Raw genomic sequence first — 18410 nt, 5'->3', positions numbered from 1 at the left:
AAGACCTCTCAAGGTAACCACGGAGTTTCTCCTTCGTCTCTTCAAGCCATTCATAGCACGTCATCGAATTATGAATTTAGTTTTGATCTTTTTCTTTCTTATATTGGACTTCGTCCAAGCCCAAGCCGATTATTCACGATATGTGAATGTTTTGTAAGTGTACAGGGCTCTTTCGATGCAGATAGTCTCTAACTACCTAAGTACTGGAACACAAAATGGAGGCAACGATTTCCCGGGTGTTGCTCGACCTTGGGGAATGGTCAAACTTGGCCCCGATCTTCTCATTCAAGGCACCGACTCATATTCTGGCTATCTTCCTACTGGGAATTTCTCAGGCTTTAGTATGATGCATGAGCAAGGTACTGGAGGTGCACCTAAATATGGAACCGTTGCCCAATTACCTTTGGTGGGAAAAATCACCAACCCTTTATCAAGTATAACTGTCGGCAGAGCAGTTCCTGACCAAGGCTCTGTGGGTTACTATCGGGCTCAGACAAGTGATAGTGTTGTTGTCGAGCTTGCTGCTACATCACACGCGGCACTTTACCAATATACGTTCCCTTCAACAAGCACCGGGAACAATATTCTGATTGATGTCAGCCATGTGGTGCCATCTTTTAGGGGCCAAGGCTTGAGTCAAGCATACGATGGAGGAAGTTTCCAAATATTTTCAGATGGCCATTATGAGGCATCTGGTGTATACAACAATGGATGGAATCGATCTCCTGATTGGACGATATTTTCATGTAAGTCTATTTTTTATGGTACGATTTCGGATCTAATTCATTTATTAAGGTGGCTATTTTAACGTAACACCTTCTGCATCAAATGTCTACGCCAATACTGGTGCTGGTAGTGTCATCCAACCCAGTAAATCAGCTACTTCGGCTGACTTGAACACTGCCGTTGGGGGGCTCTATACATTTAACACAACTGCTGTTGCATCAAGAGTTGGTATTTCCTGGATTTCCAAGGAGAAGGCGTGCCAGAATGTCAACAATGAGATCCCAGATGATACCACATTTTCAAACGTCGTTTCCGACACTAAATCTGTTTGGAATGACGAAGTTCTATCAAGAATCACCACTACTTCTACTAATTCGACTAATCTTGGATTACTATATACATCTATGTATTTCATGAGTCTTCTTCCAACAAACCAAACAGGAGAAAATCCAGGATGGACTTCCACCGAACCATACTATCAAGACATATTTACTCTTTGGGATTTATTCCGTTGTGGTACAGCTTTACTTCATGTTCTCCAACCTAATGTTTATGAAGAATACATACGCTCCTTGATTGATATTTGGCGTTTTGATGGCTATATGCCAGACGCTCGATCTTCAAACTATAATGGTCGAACTCAAGGTGGTTCCAATGCTGATAACGTCCTCGCCGATGCCTATGTGAAAGGTGTAAGAGGTCAGATCAATTGGGAAGATGGCTACGCAGCCATGGTGAAAGATGCTGAAGTCCAGCCTTACAATACCGTTCCGCCTGACCCAATGGCCCCGGACTCATCAACAAAGGAAGGAAGAGGCGCTTTACCCGATTGGAAACAATATGGCTATATCACTCCGACCTATAGTCGTGCCGGTTCGCGAGCAGTAGATTATGCATACAATGATTTCTCACTGTATCAGGTAGCCAAGGGACTAGGGAACACAGAAGATGCAGCCAAATATCTAGCTCGCTCACGAAACTGGAGAAACCACTGGAATTCCAATCTAACTTCTATCGGTTATTCAGGGTTTGTGGTTCCTCGTACAGCAGCAGGCTCTTCAACGCCGTTTGTTGCTGTAGATCCGTTAACTAATATTGGGTACTGGGGTGACCCATTTTATGAGGGCAGTTCATGGCATTATTCTTTCGGCGACATTCATGATATGGATACTATTATTGAATATATGGGACGGGATGCCACATTTTACAAGAGATTGGAAACGATGTTTACCGTTGGAGCGAATCCTAACAACCCAGGAGGAATTATCTTCGATGGAACAAATGAAGTGTATGTATCTCAAGTTTTATGCGAATCGAAACAAAACACTGAAACATCCAACTAACAAAACTCAGTACATTCAATGTCCCCTACCTCTACAATTTCATCAACAAGCAATCTCGCTCAATCTACCAATCCCGAAAAGTAGCCAAAACCTACAACCTCTCTCCAACTGGTCTTCCCGGCAATTCAGACGCAGGAGCCATGCAAACATGGCTCATATGGAATATGCTCGGTCTTTATCCCATCACCGCAACCCCCAACTTCCTAATCACATCTCCCTGGTTCGAATCTATAACTATAGATTTAAGCCCTCACGGATCTTCAGTCAGCAATCGCAAAACACTTATTATTACCAGTACATGTGGTGATGGAAATGGGGATTCCAACTACTATGTGCAGAGTTTGAAGGTGAATGGTGTTGATTGGGATAAGAATTGGGTGGTCTGGAGTGATATTTTTGAAAAGGGAGGAAGTATGGAATTTGTGTTGGGGAGTGAACCGAGTAGATGGGATGAAAATGGGGCGAGAGTGCCTAGTCCAGCTTCGGAGACGGCTGCAGGAACGAGCAGGTTTAGGAGAGAGATCTGAGCTGATCTCTCAGGGTTTTGGATGAATTATGGGTTTCTTGTATATATTAGGCTTCTTTTAAGTCACTTCGTTGCCTTGGAGTTTTGGTGATGGGGTAGAGCGGCCCGAGTGGATAAAGATTCCATTGGTAGCCGTGTTTTCACCCTTTCGTTTCGATAGCATATTTTTTGCTTTCCCAATCATTCCCACAGTCGTCTCAGAGCAAATTCAAATCCAATTCTTCTTCTTTAATATGGGTGTGGCTTGTCTAGGAACCTCAAGTATAGCTTGCGCGCTAGGGAGCTTCAATTCTAGTAAGCTGATCTTTGTTCTTCGGATAACGGGACCTTCGTCATGTGTTTTGAGTGAGACCGCTGTTGATATTGACTAGTTCTCAATGAACCTGAAGAGTACACAAGACCCCTTTGGCTCATGTGTATGTTGTGAAGGGTAAAATAGAAAGTCTTAATGAACTAATTGGATAGGAAAAGAGCACTACAGTAATAAACTGGGTATCAAACACTGCCTCAGATTAGTACATTAGATGGACAAACGGACCTGATAAAGATTCTGATGTTGAAATTCTTCACTCATCAAAGGTTATTTCGAAAGGGGGTAAGAGTCTTGGCATTGAGGCATGACTAATCAGAGCAGCGACCTCTTTCCCGATCAGTGCGGACATCAGTTTGAAACTGCAAACCCCTATACATGGTTTATCGCATGAATGTATCGTACATGTATGGAAAAGTTCTCCCACACACCCTTCTGTTGATTTCCCAGCTTCGCAACTCTGGAAGGTTTCGATACCTCCGAGAATGTCTGTTACAGACCCAAGTGTGAGCTGCAAATTAATACACATATCCACCCCTAGAACCAGGACCCTTTACTTCCAGATATGATCAACGGAACAACACACAATAAAGAGACATACATGAAAACAAGATGGAAAAAACAATGGGTATTGTAAACGAAATATAACACGTGGTTACCAGAACCACCGATGGGAAAGCTCATCTCAAACCCAAAGAGACAATTAACATTACTCATTCACACAAGGAACCCGCCTCAAGCTCTTTCCCCCCTCAAATTCGTCGCAGCGGAACTGTGGTCGATTTATCGGGGGATATTTGTCCTAAGACCCCGCCGCCCACTACCGCTGCTGGAACATTACTAGTTGCTTTTGCTGCGGCCGCTTTGTATGTCCCGAAGTTTTGGGTTCCATTCCTAAATCATCAATTAGTCAAAGGCTGCATAGATTCATGTGCATGGGTAGGAATCTCTTACGATGCATTGATTGTCAATACCATTCCTGCTTGACAATGTTTTCCCTGTGCACAATACATGAACATGGGCGCCGTACTGTTAACCGTCATAGTGAACGTCGTGATCATGCTTTGATTTGCCGCCGTGGGAACGAAGCCACTGTGGATTGCATTGGCCATTGGCTGACACGGTGAATCGAATGCGGATTGTGTGACGGTGTGGTTTCGTTCGTGGAATTGGAATTCTACCTTGTCACCAGGCTGGGCGGTTATTTCTTGTGGGGTGAAGAGAAGAAGAGATGTGTTGCTGGAACCAACTACTACGGTATGTGTCTTTGCATCTACGGCACTGGGTGCTTGTGTTGGAACTGGGAGTTTGTTAGCTGCTGAAGCATTCAAATGAGATCCATACAACTTACCACCGGCTACGAGACTAGCTGCCATCAAGGCAATTGCGGAGAATTGAGAGAAATACATGATGATTTAATTATTGGTGAGTGATATTTTATTAGTTTCTAGAAGATAATATTCAGCAGCAAAGTTTAAAACAATTGGGATTGTATGTTATATATACATACTTCAAAATGGACAATGACCAGTTTTGAAGTCTTAGCGTCAACATCCGCAAATTCGCATCAGACTCTCAAGCTTTTATCTTAGTATTCCAAGCCAGATTTTCATCCGTTCGAGCATCACTAGAGTCCTCGGAACCAAAATCCAGAAAATCTGATGTCAGACTTCATGCGGGAGTTGGTTTACTGTCAGAAAATCTATATCCGGCAATCCAATATCTCAAAACCGAGACTTCAGAGAAGCGATCACACACTGAGACAAGGTTAGAGTGAGGAAAGGAGACTCATATTCGGAAATTTATCCACCTTGGTTGTGTTGCGAAACGATCTAGTGATCTTTATCCTCACGTCTGTGCGAATAATGTTAAGCTTGTGTTTAAATTTGCCTCTTCTTGTGGTATATGGACGAATCAAATGTATGGAGATGCGTTTTGGGTTTTCTGAAACAATCCTGCGACTGGACTATTTTTTTCAATAGAGATCGACATTGTTTTTGTGTCATTGGAAAAGGGATAACTGCGCCTTGTTATCTTTACAAATCACTGGTACCGTTGATGCCGTTTTTTTTTGGTTGATGACATAGTGACATTGGAAGTACAAATATCCGATGACAAGCACATCTTGGGAGACTTGGTCCCGAAAGCTGGGACTTTATTGAAAGACGTTTGATGACGAATTCCACTTTGACAGTTTCAGAGCAAGAATATTCATCATAGATATAAAGCAGTAGTGCCATTACTTATAAGTATAGCACAACAACACATGACTAGATTGATTTATTCTGAAAACTTACACCCCGGATGCACTTCAAGATCTAAAAAAAGATATGAAGACAATGACTACAAAGCATAACATCTCTTCCTCCTCCCCGGACTGAACGATTGATGCGTCTTTACTCATCTGGTACAGCTGCGCATTTTGTCATATCCCAGGTGCAAAGTACAATTCTTGTTCCAAGCAATGTTTTGCTGGTTACGTATTTTGACATGTATGAAAGTTGTTGGTTTCTACGAGGTACTCGAAATTGAACGCTTGATAGCACAAAGAATTGATATATACATCTATCTTTTCGGACTCTAAATTTAGCATCTCAATCGATTCAAGCAGGTACTAACTTATGCTACAAAACTATCTCTTTATTCTTGTACTATTTGCTGATATCGCGTAGCCCTCGTATGTAGTTGGCACCTACTTCAAACGACTAATAGATTATTCAACCTTAAACACAAGATGTTCAACGATACAACGAGGAATAGGAAGCAGGTATGACTTCTCGAATGTATGCTATCAGAGTATAGAAAATCTCGAGTACTCATCTGATGAGTTGGGATATGTGATTTATATATTGGGGGTCTTCAGTAAGAGAACTCTCGCTCTCGATATCAGATCATCTATCAACACCCAACAGGGTTATCTGTAGATACCTGATAGCTTCAGAAATTATAGCTTGGTCTTGAATTTCTATAATAACTTTGTATCCATTTTTATTATGGTATTTAGGTGAGTATTTGCGAATATAGATAACTCATCTCTTCTCATGTAGTTAAAAGCACCATCTCTCTGTCTTTCCGTTAGTCAACATCCAATTCACATCAATGACGAGAAACATTATTTGGAATCATGCAATGCCATCCATATACATGGCAAACTACATAATATCACATGTCGATATCTCCAATACCACTTTGATGTCCACACACATCTCTCCTCAGCCTCCCGATTTCGTCCTCCAAAATCATCGGAATGTATTCACAACCTCACCATTTGAATACCGGATCGCCACACACAAATCCATCCAACCGATTCAAGCATTCATCACTCCTCACCCTTTTTTCCTCTCCAAGAAAAATGAACAAGACAGCCAGCCATCCCCCTCCAACTTAATTTCGCCACACCTAGGAACCGCGGCCCGTTCGATTCATCATTTCATCATTCATCATACTAGATACAATCAATCAATCATACAACCACACAACCACAATACGATACCCACAATCCCATACCAAGAACACAATCCCATCCCGTACAATTCCATCCACACCATACCCCTAACCAACCCGAATACGACAAGCTTAAATTGGAAGGTTAAAGTTACAACTTACCAGCCACGTTCGCCACGCCGCCACGCCTATGCCGCAGGTACACGGGGTTTATCTAACCTTGGAACCCTAACCTTACCTACCTACGGAGTATGTCTTACGTCTTGACTTTTTAAGGTTCTTGAGGTTCTTCAAGTTACAGGGGTACCAGCTACATGCATGCGTGCATGCATACGGCAGATCGACACGCTAGTACGCTAGTAGGTTAGTAAGCGGAGTTAACTTTTGTGTCTGCACATTGATTTTTTGGGGATAGCATCCGGATAGTATGGGAGGGGAGAAAGGGGTGTGGTAATGTTGAAAGATTAAATAAAGTTTGAGCGGTGAGACTGGGATTTCTCATCTTTGTCTACTCGTAATAGGTAGTATTTATCTGGATTTTGGGTTTTTGAGAGAGGAAGAGGAGTACGGGAATTAGTCTAGTCTAGTCTAGTCTAGTCTAGTCTAGTCTAGTCTATGATGATGGGTGTGGACTCTGCAGGACCGGTGAGCTTCTGTGTTAGAGCGGCTCGTTTTATGGATGGGATTGGGATTAGTGTTTATGGATTAGAGTTTATGGGGTTGGGAATGGAGATGGGGATGACGACTCGCGAGGAAGCGCGAGCGGTGGAGGATAGGGATAGGGAGATATGGTTTGGTGGGTACGTAATGGTATGTATGTATGTAGATAAGTGAGGATAGAGATAGGGATAAAGATAGAGTTTTATGTTATTGAGTTAGGGTTAATGTTAATGTTAATATTAGATTTTTTTATTCTTTTATTTGTATGGGATGGATGGATGAATGTGGTGGCAGGTTAGGTGGCAAGGAGAGGAGAGGAGAGGAGAAACTCTATCGTGATGAAATGGATGAGGAAAGTTAATGTACTCGTTGGTGGCGATGGGATAGATGAAGGTTATTATTGAATAGGTGAGTGTTCGAGTAGTTAGATGTTCCTCGTGAATCGATTTTTGGCGTTTGGGTTTTTTGTTGGGAGTTTAGGGTTGCTTTAATATGATATGATGGGATGGGATATCTTTTGATAGCTAATGTATTATTTGAATATTGTGTTTTGTTGAACTTCGGTGATTATTGTTCAGATTTATCGAGGGATCATGCTGAGGATCATATTGACATGTAGCGAAACGAAATTGCCATCTCCTGCTGAATATCTCGCAGTGGCCGTCGCAGGTATCATATCATCAGAGTTTCCCTTAGTCACAAAATGCACAAAGAATCTCAATATCGCAGAAGATAGAATAAAGATAACTTTTGAGAAATATAAATTCCATAGAAGAGAATATGTTCATGAATCATTATAAATATACTTGAACCCCAATCACTGATATTGAATCCAGATGCCTTTTATTTCCATGCTATCATGACATCTCATTCCCGAACCCCCAAAAATCATGTTCCAGCAATTAAAAAAAATAGCAAGTGGTTTTCCAACCACCCATTCATTCCAAGGCAACTATGCAAGGATATGAGAAAAGTTCTCCAAACACCAAGCCCCATTTACAAAAATTTAAAGTCCCGAATCAATCTCATCCACAACAGCTGTACTGGAATATGCACCCCATTGCGTACAAGTCTGCTCCACTGAAGTGAGAATGGCATCATTCTTGATATCGTCTGGTCGCTCTAAGATATTGGCATATAAGCCTCCGCTAACATGCCACGCGATGTGACAATGGAAAGGCCAGACCCCAGGGTTATCTGTGGTGATTTGCCATACCAAGTGACCATTTGCTCGCACGAGTTGCACGTCTCGTCGTTGAGGATTCGATTGTCGGGTAATAGTGACACCGTCCCAGTCTCCGTCACCTTCGTGCAGGATTTGCATGTTGTGTCCGTGCAAATGCATGGGGTGCGATGCGGGAGTAGGGTTGTTTACTATGACACGAATGGTAGTGTTGCTGCCAAAATTGCGCACGTTCCATTCATCGGGGTAGGTGAAATTGCCTTGATTGGCGAGGTTGAGGATAGGATTGTTATAGTTTGCACGGAAAGATGTTCCGCCGAGTGTCCAGAGGAAACTTCCGGTTTCATTGACGTAGAAGTTGATGTCCAGGTTTGAGGTTGTGGAGGGTGTTTCTGCTGCAAGAGAATAATAGGGCTCGGTGACGTCTAGCTCATCGTTTGTGCAAGTTCCTGGATCTGGAACATCCCACGCTGTACTTGCTGGAGTCGAGTCTGTGTCGGCGCCATCGTAATAGATTGCTGCAAGAGCAATTGGTTGCTTGGTCAAAGAACACGTTGTGGATATGTTTGATCTCATCCAGAATGCCGAGTCAGATGATTCGGCGTTAGCAGTGACAAGAACATCGGTTCTTTGACCAACTGCTAAGGTGACAACATTGGTGGTGTATGGTTTCTGCAAAAATCAGTACTTTTTTCGATGAATTATAAAAAGTTGCGGTACTTACAACTGGCACAAAGTCATTGGCAATAACAACCATTTTATGTCCATCGATACTGAATCTTTGCATTCCCTCAGCACCGGCATTGATTAATCTCAATCTGTGTGTTTTTCCAGTGGTGAACTTGAAACGTGAGATACCAGCGTTGTCAGTACATGCGGTGTTATCTCCTTCAGCTTTCGTAGAACAGTCGAAATTCATTTTTCCATTGATGAGATTGTTGTCTGAAGATGGTTTAGAATCTCCATTACTCTCGACAACCGATTTGACTATCGAAAAATAATCCTTGTGATAATAATCGGTTAAAAAAACTGGTCCAAGATCAATGTCATACGGTGCGTTCTGAGGGCCATGGATAATCATAGGTCCCACAAGTCCACCTGCATGAATGTTAGTATAGAAAAGGAATATAAAGACTGCTGTTCTTACCAGCATATTGAGCAGAGTAATGCGAATGATACCAGGAAGTTCCGTAAAGATCGGCTTTGAAAGTATACGTGAAAGAAGCCCCTGGAGCGATAGGGCATTGTGTTACAGCAGGGACACCATCCATATATTGAGTTCCCTTTTGTAATAATCCATGCCAATGGAAAGCTGTTCCCTCCTCGGGTCCGGTAATCTGATTGTGTACTATAATCACGAAAGTATCACCCCAATTTGCCTCAATTGCAGGTCCAGGAAATTGCCCATTGACAAGTATAACATCTTTGGAATAACCATCTGGGGCAATTGTGCCTCTTGTGACATTAAAATCGTAGGATCGAACAACTCCTGTATGAGGAGCTGACGTGTATGGATCATTTCCACCTGCAGTCATTGAACCCCAGGGAAATCCATTAGGGAGAGGGTTATCTGTGAGAAAGTGAGGAAAGGTTGGAGCTTCAAAAGTTCCCCAAACAGAATTTCTAGACAAAGAGTCAATATACAAACCACTACAGCATAAAATATTCTCGATTCAAGGACTGAGACTCACCCATTAGTTGCTGTTTGAGATAAAGTACTGATCATTCCGGCACCAGCAGCCATCATGCCAGCGAAGAGACCAAACCAAGTCATTTTGAAATGACCGTCGCGACAAAGTTGAACGAAAGACTATGAAATGGTATGTAGATATCGATTATGGATGTGGGCAAGTGGTGATACTATATAGACAAAAAAGAAAGCTTCCGAAGCACCCATTATTTTCCGGGGCGGCAAGTCGACAAAGGTTCGCTCTAGTATAGTATTGCATAGACCGAACTCTCCGTGTAACTCAAAAAAGATCAGACATTCCCTACATTTCATTTGGGGCTTGACGTCTAGCGTAGAGTGATTGAATAATTCTGTACTTTGCCATGAAAGAAGAGACTGGTATAAGCCTGGGGTATGATTCATTCTAACTTTGGACAAAGCTAGCGTGGATTCTAGATATGCTGCGCTGCAGTAGCAAAATACGGGAAGAGGTTCATCGCAAATTAGCCTACCTTCCTAATAGAGTTGGAAACATGAGAAGCATACCTTGTGCTGCGGCAATTTGCCTCCAAACTCTGGTACAAAGTATGAAATCTAAGTTAGTATTGTCGAGTACCGACATCCTGCCTACATTGTACCTACATAGCTCCTCTATAGTATGTAGGTACACGGTCAATAAAGGTTGTGAATGGTGATTTGCAGATAAGGTTACCCGGGGATCCACTCCGCTCCACAAACGAAAAACGCATGGACGGTTCCGAGTGACACTAACGAGATGTGATGAAGGGATAATATAAGACGGGCAAAAAGACTAACCTAAAGGAAGCGAAACTATTCGACTTTCCGCCGTACTCTATATATTAGAGCTTTCTAATATGAAACAAAATCCCTTGGATCGGGTAACAAGAGAAAGGGAAAAAAAAATGAAAACCCCAAGAGACCTAAGAGACTCAAAAGACCCAAAAAAAACCCCATAAAACAAAAGATCCCTCTCCTTGACTTCTTATTTGATTTGAAGGAGCGGAAAGATCATTTAGAGCGATTCACTCCATATCCCAATGAAAGAAATCTTGTTTGTGTACAGTTACCATTGCCGCATGTATCTCGAACAATATTCCGATGACCAGTTGATCATTGTTCAAAAGGAGAATAGTGTGGATCTTCATGATGTTTCGAAACAAAGTCATGTCCAGATTCGGCAGTGGGTACCTGAGTAAAGATCAAGACTTACATTGAGTAATTGAATAATGCTAATCGTGTCAGGTACCGAGGTATCAACCCACATCCATGGATTCTATGTGATATATTGTGGAAAGAGAAATTATATCGTAGTCAAGTAGTGAAGAAGAGATGGCTAACAATGATGTGCTTCATGATTTATTTGTATACAGTAATATGTTGCTAGCCGTGATAAGGTGAGGACCCGTGCAGAGGTCAGCTTTGGATTTCATTAGCTGGAGAATTTGGTGGTAAGTGAGCCTATTGATGATTTGAAGTCAGCATTGACACGAGGAAACCACGATTGACAGTAGAAGCGTCAAGGAATAAGACCGTGATAGTAGTACGCAACACAGCTTTTTGAATCCAGTATTGGACATCAATTGGTTACAAGAAACGTGGTCGTTGATTAATAGTACACAACGTCGTGGTTTTCGCATGCAATTCCAAATCGTTAGCTCACGCAAAAAAAAAGGAGTTGTGAAAACCTCCGCTTTCGATAGTAATACACAATTGTTGAAGTTTGAAGAATCATCATGCTGTCATTCGTCGCTGCCGGTGTCTTACCATCATAGGTAGTCTGTTTACGGTTCAATTAGTTCTAGAATTAGAGGTTGCAGAAATGTATATGGATAACAGTTTTCTCTCTTGGTTATACTGGACGTGCCAAGCGAAGAAACAGACCCACTTCGCGCTAGGTGGGTATTTTGCCCAAGGAACAATCTTAAATCGGAAAATTTTCTTAGTTAGACAAGTACTCCGAAAGAATGATCACTTCCGGCGGAGCGTCACTGCTGATCTTTCGATGGATACAATTGAGTTCTGATATTTTTCGACGATGATAATCAAGTTGTACGGAAATGTTACTTCCCGAAGCGAGGTTGATGTGGCCACATGAGTCGAGTATAGATCATGTTCACTATAGAATTCTTGTTAGTTCAACAAGCATAAATGAGAGCGATTCAAACATTTTCTTGATAAATCTCAGCTGAAGTCAACTCGATTGTTCGGATGGTACCGTATCATTGCTCAAGGCCGTTAGTCAAAGTGAGGTTTCACCATGAGAGCTGAAGGGCCGAGTACCTCGCCCAGTGGCGAGTGTCTGCCTGTCTACAGAGTTAAGTCGATGTCAGCCACAAAGCGAAGCACTTAAATAGACTGGTTCGTATGAATGGACCAGTGTAATTCGTCTGATCAAGGCTTCATAGAACCTAAATTCTTTGCTGTGCCGAGGAATACGATTTCGCCACGAGAGGACTTTTCGATGTCCATATAATAGCTAGGGGCCCATCATCGAAGGTACCGTCGGACTTTTAAAAACTTGTAACGGGGTTTGACATCTAAGATCGGACTCGTCTTCTGCCACAGCCATGATCTTTAATGGTTTGTAGTACGACATCAACCTAATAAGAAGAGTTCGATTTCCGTCCACGTCGAAAGGGATACAATTCATCAGTAAGACCGAAAGCGCAAGCTTGGGGAGGTATTTATGTCATGCTGAGAACAAATATTGAAACAATTTCACCAAGCCATTGCGTCTGTCCATAAGCTTCAAGAATGTGATTGCGAATCCGTCAAGAATGAACGTCTGGATTAGGAGTAAATGATACTGTGAACATGATTTAGATCTAGAGCCCTCACTTAATCGTTGAAGATCAGGCCAAGATAACAGGTCAAGAGCAGCGCTTGCATAGCTTGTCCCTTCAAATGTTCGAAGTCGCAACATAAAATACGAGCGCTCCATTGCCATCTCACGTTAGTGGTTAGAAAGATATCAGGCCTCTTGACCACAACACAAAATTCGAGCTTTCAACCGATGAACCAGTGACAAAGTAGTAAGATTCGTTTATTGTTGAATTGAGCTCATCAGGAGGCTCGAGTAAAAGAAAAACGCTGGGCGAGGCTTCGTTGATACAGATTGCCCCCATTAAACTCCACCCCTATGCAAACAGTTGAGCGGCGAGACCCAAAGATCGACAATTGAAATGTCTCTACCTATTATGTATAAACATGCCTTGGATTACAAAGCATTCACCAGGTTCCATCTTCCCCAAAGATATATGGGCTTCCTCTTTCGACTCTACAGCAGAGCATTTTTCATTATGATGTTCGCGAAGGACGATATGGACGGTTCATAAGCAGAGGACGTCGGTTTGCACGGCCGAATGCTGCCAATGTTTCTGGAGATGCAATACTATCGGAACGGATGGTACTGCCAATAGCCATGAAAAATCTGAGTGATCACTCATTAGCACATTGACACTAATTTGACAGAAAGGAGTAATGATAAATACCCGAAAGTGGACCCAGAAGTGAGCATGTATGTGCGTAGAGTTCTCCAAACTCCATTTGGGCCAGGACCAAATTTAATGATGGTAAGTGTGCCTTAGCCTTGTCAGAATGGAATCTTTTTATGCCTCCTCCAGCTTCAACATACCGTACATAAACCCCAAAATAGCACCGACAGCTGTTATTGAACGCGGTCAGTAACTTGCATATATGAACGAGATCATGGTCGCATACTGCCACCCATCATAGCTCCCATCTGGACTGGAAAACATGCATGGTCAGTAAAAGTCCCGGATAGAGGGGTAGAACCACAGTCTTACGCTTATTCCAGATAGTTTGGCCACCGGGATGGCCTTGAGGTTGTGGTACTGGAGGCATATTTGGCGATTTCAAAGGAATCAATCGATTTGTCTAGTTTCGCGAAGTTGTAAGGTTCATCAACTCACATATCACAGCTTTGAGCTTTCAAAGTTTCCGATGTTCAAATCTACCTACTAAATTGTAAAATGATCACGGCGTTTGCCGAAAGCACAGACCATCCACACACAAGCACATGTATTCCCCCACATTCTGAGCCTATCGTGGCCTCAATATTCAAGGCACAGAGGCGAAAAAGGATCATGTGTATCACGTGATGGTCTTCACAATCCAATGATTCTCACTTACAATTCTGGGTGGTTCAGATTAAAAATACCTAATTCGTAAATAATAATAAAAGAAGTCCTTTGCGATAGCTTTGAGATAAAATCATTAAATTTTCACAACATTCAATCTCTTCCTATGGTCCTTCGTTTCTTCTCTTCTCTCCTCTCTCTTCACCCATCAAAGACCCTTTTGTATCTGCAAGAGAGCGCGTGCGCAAGTGCTCTTATCCCCGATCTCGAACTCTGGTTGGCTGAACATAGACCTCGCGTGTCTCAACCTGAATGTCCAAACTTTCCACCTTGGCAACATCAAATTGAAATAGGTTTCCTTTTCTACCACCAGCAATTGTCCTACAATACCTGCATTGCATACATGTAAGTGTTCTTATTCTTTTCCTCAAGCCTAGAGTCCACTCGGTATGATTCTTGATGCATTCCAGCTTTCTGTGCGCTCCCTTTCTCGACTATCTCGTCACTCGTCATCATGGCGCCAAAACTTTGTGGACACCTACTAACAATCATCATAACATCCAGTGCGACACGATACCTCTTCAATCCTGTTTATTAGATAGAGAGTTGCAGACATTTAGTATCCACAATATAGACCAGAGGGTCATCGAAGCGAAGCATCTTTGTTGTAGTTGAGGTTGAATGGGGGGGAGGAAAGCAACAACATTCCAACGATCTTATTCCATCAACATCGTCAGGAATAAGCCCATCTACTGTGAAATACGGCCAATAATCAGATTAACCGATGACGGCAGTCGCAAATCCACCGAGTTTCCCGCAGATCAACAGGTCGGCATGGGGATCTAGTGTTAACCAAGGAGGAATGATTGCTATTAACGGCGACGAAGTGGGCAGAATGTTTATGCCACGAAAAAGCGCCCAGCGTGCCAACTCATCCTCATCGATTACTTCACTGTCTTCAATTTCTTCCACTTCATCCAACTCGACGGTATCGCAACAGACCCCGCAGACTAATGGCGTACCGATGTCCTCGTCTAATGAATCGAATAATTGGGGTACGGCAGCGGCACGAAAGAAGGTCCCAAGAGTGCAACCGCCATGGACCAATAAATCAGATTCGGCCCCTGGTTCCCACACGACACGACAACCTCCATCGGCCTTGACAAATGGAAATTCTGGTTCATCTCTGACTCCATTGCATCAGCCGGCTCCCATGGTACCGTCCCAACATGTTACACCAAATGGATCACAGCAGATCAGACCCCCAGGCCAACCTACGGAAGGGGAGCCAATGCTTTACTTGTTATCCATGAACGGCACCTTTGATCACAAGAGGATATCAGTACCATTCTATCCGGATAGCTTGAGAATCGGGCGTCAGACAAATGCCAAAACAGTACCATCGCCTGCGAATGGATTTTTTGATTCAAAGGTACTATCGAGACAACATGCAGAAATTTGGGCAGATCGCAGTGGGAAGATATGGATTCGAGATGTTAAATCATCAAACGGTACCTTCGTCAACGGAGCGCGCTTATCAGCCGAAAACAAGGACTCGGATCCGCATGAGTTGCAGTCGCAAGACCACCTCGAGCTTGGTATAGATATCGTTAGCGAAGATCAAAAGACTGTTGTACATCACAAGGTCGCTGCGAAAGTCGAGCATGCAGGTTTTGCGGGTTCAACTAATAATGTTCTGGATATGAGTTTTGGTGATTTGAATCCTGCTAATGGATCAATGATGTTACCATCTCAAGGTCCCATGATGAGGGGAAGAACTGGAAGCCAGAGCTCAATAGGTAGTAATGGTCGCATGGGACTACCAGGTAGCGTAGCTGGGAGTCAAATGAGCGTCATGGCTCAGCAACGCCCGATGAATTTCTGGTTAACCCCCGTTACAACAGAGCAGATAGTGAAGAGGCTTTCTGTAGGTTCATATATCTATATGCATCAATCCATTTAAACTGACATACAATCTAGCATGAGATGCGAACAGCCCGACTGCAAAACTCCGACCTTGGGCGAGCAGACAACTTTTTTGGTGGCCTGTTATCGAAGGACAATGTGAAAGAACTTGAGAGTGCGCCAAATGCAGAACCTAAGCCTTCAACAAACGGTTCCGCTTTGTCTTTTAGGGCTGAAGGAATACCTCGATTTTCTGATCCTCCCGCGCCGCCGCCCCAACAACCTCTTCCTGAAAAGCCAGATGTTGCCCGTTCTCATAACTTTGATCCCTCATCGCCTACAGCCTCCCTAAGAAGATCTAATACAGAAAAACAGAGGTCTTTAGCGAATGGTTCTCCTGTAAGAGAAGTCAGTAGTCAAATCATTACGTTGGTGGAGGCATTGGCATCGGCAAAGAAAGAGATCGATTTTCAAAGTGCTCGGATGCGGGATTTAGAGGAAATGCTTGAAAAGGAACGACAAGCACGAGAAACGGCGGAAGAAATGGCTAAACGATTAGAGCTCCAAACACCGGACAAAAACTTGAACGGAAACGCCAGATCTGGGATTGAAGGCTCAGTACTCGAAGATGCTTTTGAGCCACCCTTAGATGATATTTCATCACAAGAGAAAGTCAACACACAAGTCGACGCTACTGGTATTGCCGAGTCATCTCGTCTGTTGGAACAGCGCCTTGAAATTATGGTTTCTGACATGCAGGAGCTGCGAGCCCAAATGGAATCATATAAGAAACGAGCAGAGAGCGCCGAGGGGGAGAGGGATACCGACCGAAAAACCTTGGCAGAGATGATTGAAAAAATTCGCTCGGATGAGCAACTAAGACAACTAGCTTCCGACCGATCTCGATCTCCATCGAAGCAGGCTACCGAAAAACATGTCAACGGGACTGCGAATGGAGGTGATTTGGCACTGCATCCCATAAGACGACCAAATGGTATGAAACATACCTCGTCGGAAAGTGATGATCTTCATGCATCGCTCACACGTGCGATTGCTTCAAAGAATGTCAAACACGATCCTTTATTATACCACTCGACACCTTATGTCTCGATGCTTGGCGTTGTCATGGTTGGTATGGGGTTGATGGCATATCTCAACGGTTGGTCACCACCAAAAGCAGACCGATAAAACGTACAATCTTTTAATACACGTTTCTTTTTATGTTCGAATCAAGCGCAAATACCAATCACGCATCATACATCGGGTCATCGAGACCAAACCTCTGTATTTAGTCTCCTTTGTTATTTTCACGGGGTCCGAAGATTGTTTAGTTTTGCATGTGGGCGTTGTGGGGTTGCGGGATTGTTGGAATCGTGACATTGGGGCAAGCGGGCATGGGCAAGCGGTAGGGGCACAACAATACCAAGATTCTGGTTTCGTTTGATTGTTTGAGGGGAAATGGATAGGTTCATCCATATACATATACCAAAACGGGTTAGGGAATGGTATGGATTGCTTGAATGGATTGAATGGTCATTTACCACTTTGGTAGAATAATTCCTTACAATTGTTGACGATAGCACAACGTGGACCCGTTACTGGCACTTTCAATATTCTGAGAATGCTCAGCTGATGTGGACAGTCAAGGCTCTAATCGCTTTTTCTCCTTTTTTTATTATTTCTCTTGTGTTTTTTATGCATGGAAATAATTTGTCCCAAATTGAACTTGTGGGTTCATGAATGGCCTCTCGCGTTTCTTGCAGACTCGCAGTCATTTTTTTTATCAGATGCTATGTGCTTCTTAAGATTATCAATTAGAAACTCTGAAGTCTGTACTACTAGGCCTCGAATAGTATGCATTATATTCCTTTCTATTGTCAATTTGATTGCAATAGAAGCACTACAAGCTATGAGAGATCTCATCTCCAATGGCCCCAAATCAAGTTTGGAAGTCCGGTTCGAAGTGGTTAGATGTAATTTGAATGGATGCTAACCAACAATACATATACGTATTATATGGGCCGGATGATCACTGCATTATTTGGTGGTTTTGAGGTACTTTATTTGAAATGACAGATGAAGTGGATGAAAGAACGCGAGGTATTTTCAAATGAACATAAATATCTAAAAGTTTTAATTGACAGGTATGGATTCATTGTATAATTTGAGTCAAAGATCAGTTTACAGCCCTGCTGTACAAGGTTCTTGAAGACATACCTTGGATTCAGCTTTCCAAGCGAAATACTGTCGAATCCCTCTTTCAGACAAGTGCCAACCTGCCCCAGTGCGCTCATTGTAGTGGGACTTTTGTGAGGTTCATGAGGAAGGTGCGTAGCGTGATTGTCCATAATAATAACAGTTCATTCGAGGCAGTCGCTTTCGGCTTTCCATCATACAATATCTACAACGACCTGTGAGTTGATTGATTGAATCCACGTACACATTGCACATATCTATCTTAGCTCGACAACATTTTCGTTCAAGTGTTATTATCATTGTTTTTGGATTAGCATTATGAGCGCA

The 18410-nt window shown here is 42.9% G+C and overlaps 5 protein-coding genes across 5 annotated transcripts; 2 read left to right on the top strand and 3 right to left on the bottom strand.

Moving 5' to 3' along the window:
• Positions 1–70: 70 nt before the first annotated feature.
• EAF01_009990 (uncharacterized protein) lies at positions 71–2596 on the top strand (the record flags this gene model as incomplete). The annotated part of the gene is made up of 4 exons (XM_038918246.1): positions 71–153; positions 202–746; positions 796–2014; positions 2080–2596. 4 exons carry the CDS (start codon positions 71–73, stop codon positions 2594–2596), a joined length of 2364 nt encoding a protein of 787 aa, XP_038766216.1.
• Positions 2597–3657: 1061 nt separating this feature from the next.
• Positions 3658–4314, bottom strand: EAF01_009989 (uncharacterized protein; the record flags this gene model as incomplete). The annotated part of the gene is made up of 3 exons (XM_038918245.1): positions 3658–3799; positions 3860–4205; positions 4257–4314. The coding sequence occupies 3 exons, from the start codon at positions 4312–4314 to the stop codon at positions 3658–3660; spliced, it is 546 nt and encodes a 181-aa protein (XP_038766215.1).
• A 3457-nt stretch (positions 4315–7771) lies between these two features.
• EAF01_009988 (uncharacterized protein) lies at positions 7772–10849 on the bottom strand. Its single transcript, XM_038918244.1, has 4 exons — positions 9884–10849; positions 9340–9815; positions 8917–9290; positions 7772–8864 (listed from the first exon to the last, which is right to left on the bottom strand). The coding sequence occupies exons 1-4, from the start codon at positions 9964–9966 to the stop codon at positions 8016–8018; spliced, it is 1782 nt and encodes a 593-aa protein (XP_038766214.1). The 5' UTR covers positions 9967–10849; the 3' UTR covers positions 7772–8015.
• A 2330-nt stretch (positions 10850–13179) lies between these two features.
• Positions 13180–13746, bottom strand: EAF01_009987 (uncharacterized protein; the record flags this gene model as incomplete). Its single annotated transcript, XM_038918243.1, has 5 exons — positions 13180–13312; positions 13374–13464; positions 13517–13546; positions 13603–13629; positions 13689–13746. 5 exons carry the CDS (start codon positions 13744–13746, stop codon positions 13180–13182), a joined length of 339 nt encoding a protein of 112 aa, XP_038766213.1.
• A 1020-nt stretch (positions 13747–14766) lies between these two features.
• Positions 14767–17075, top strand: EAF01_009986 (uncharacterized protein; the record flags this gene model as incomplete). Its single annotated transcript, XM_038918242.1, has 2 exons — positions 14767–15909; positions 15963–17075. The coding sequence occupies 2 exons, from the start codon at positions 14767–14769 to the stop codon at positions 17073–17075; spliced, it is 2256 nt and encodes a 751-aa protein (XP_038766212.1).
• Between the last annotated feature and the right edge of the window lie 1335 nt (positions 17076–18410).

The sequence above is a fragment of the Botrytis porri genome (assembly GCF_014898465.1).
Source record: "Botrytis porri strain MUCL 3234 chromosome Unknown BPOR_015, whole genome shotgun sequence".
Classification (NCBI taxonomy): domain Eukaryota; kingdom Fungi; phylum Ascomycota; class Leotiomycetes; order Helotiales; family Sclerotiniaceae; genus Botrytis; species Botrytis porri.
The sequence above is the reverse complement of the archived record's forward strand: the minus strand, read 5'-3'. Positions and strand labels throughout refer to the sequence as shown.

Coding starts and splice junctions, on each gene's coding strand:
- EAF01_009988 (XM_038918244.1), bottom strand. CDS start 9,966: ATGACTTGGTTTGGTCTCTTCGCTGGCATGATGGCTGCTGGTGCCGGA. Junction 9,816..9,883: donor TCTCAAACAGCAACTAATGG/GTGAGTCTCAGT, acceptor CTCTTTGTCTAG/AAATTCTGTTTGGGGAACTT. Junction 9,291..9,339: donor TTACTCTGCTCAATATGCTG/GTAAGAACAGCA, acceptor ACATTCATGCAG/GTGGACTTGTGGGACCTATG.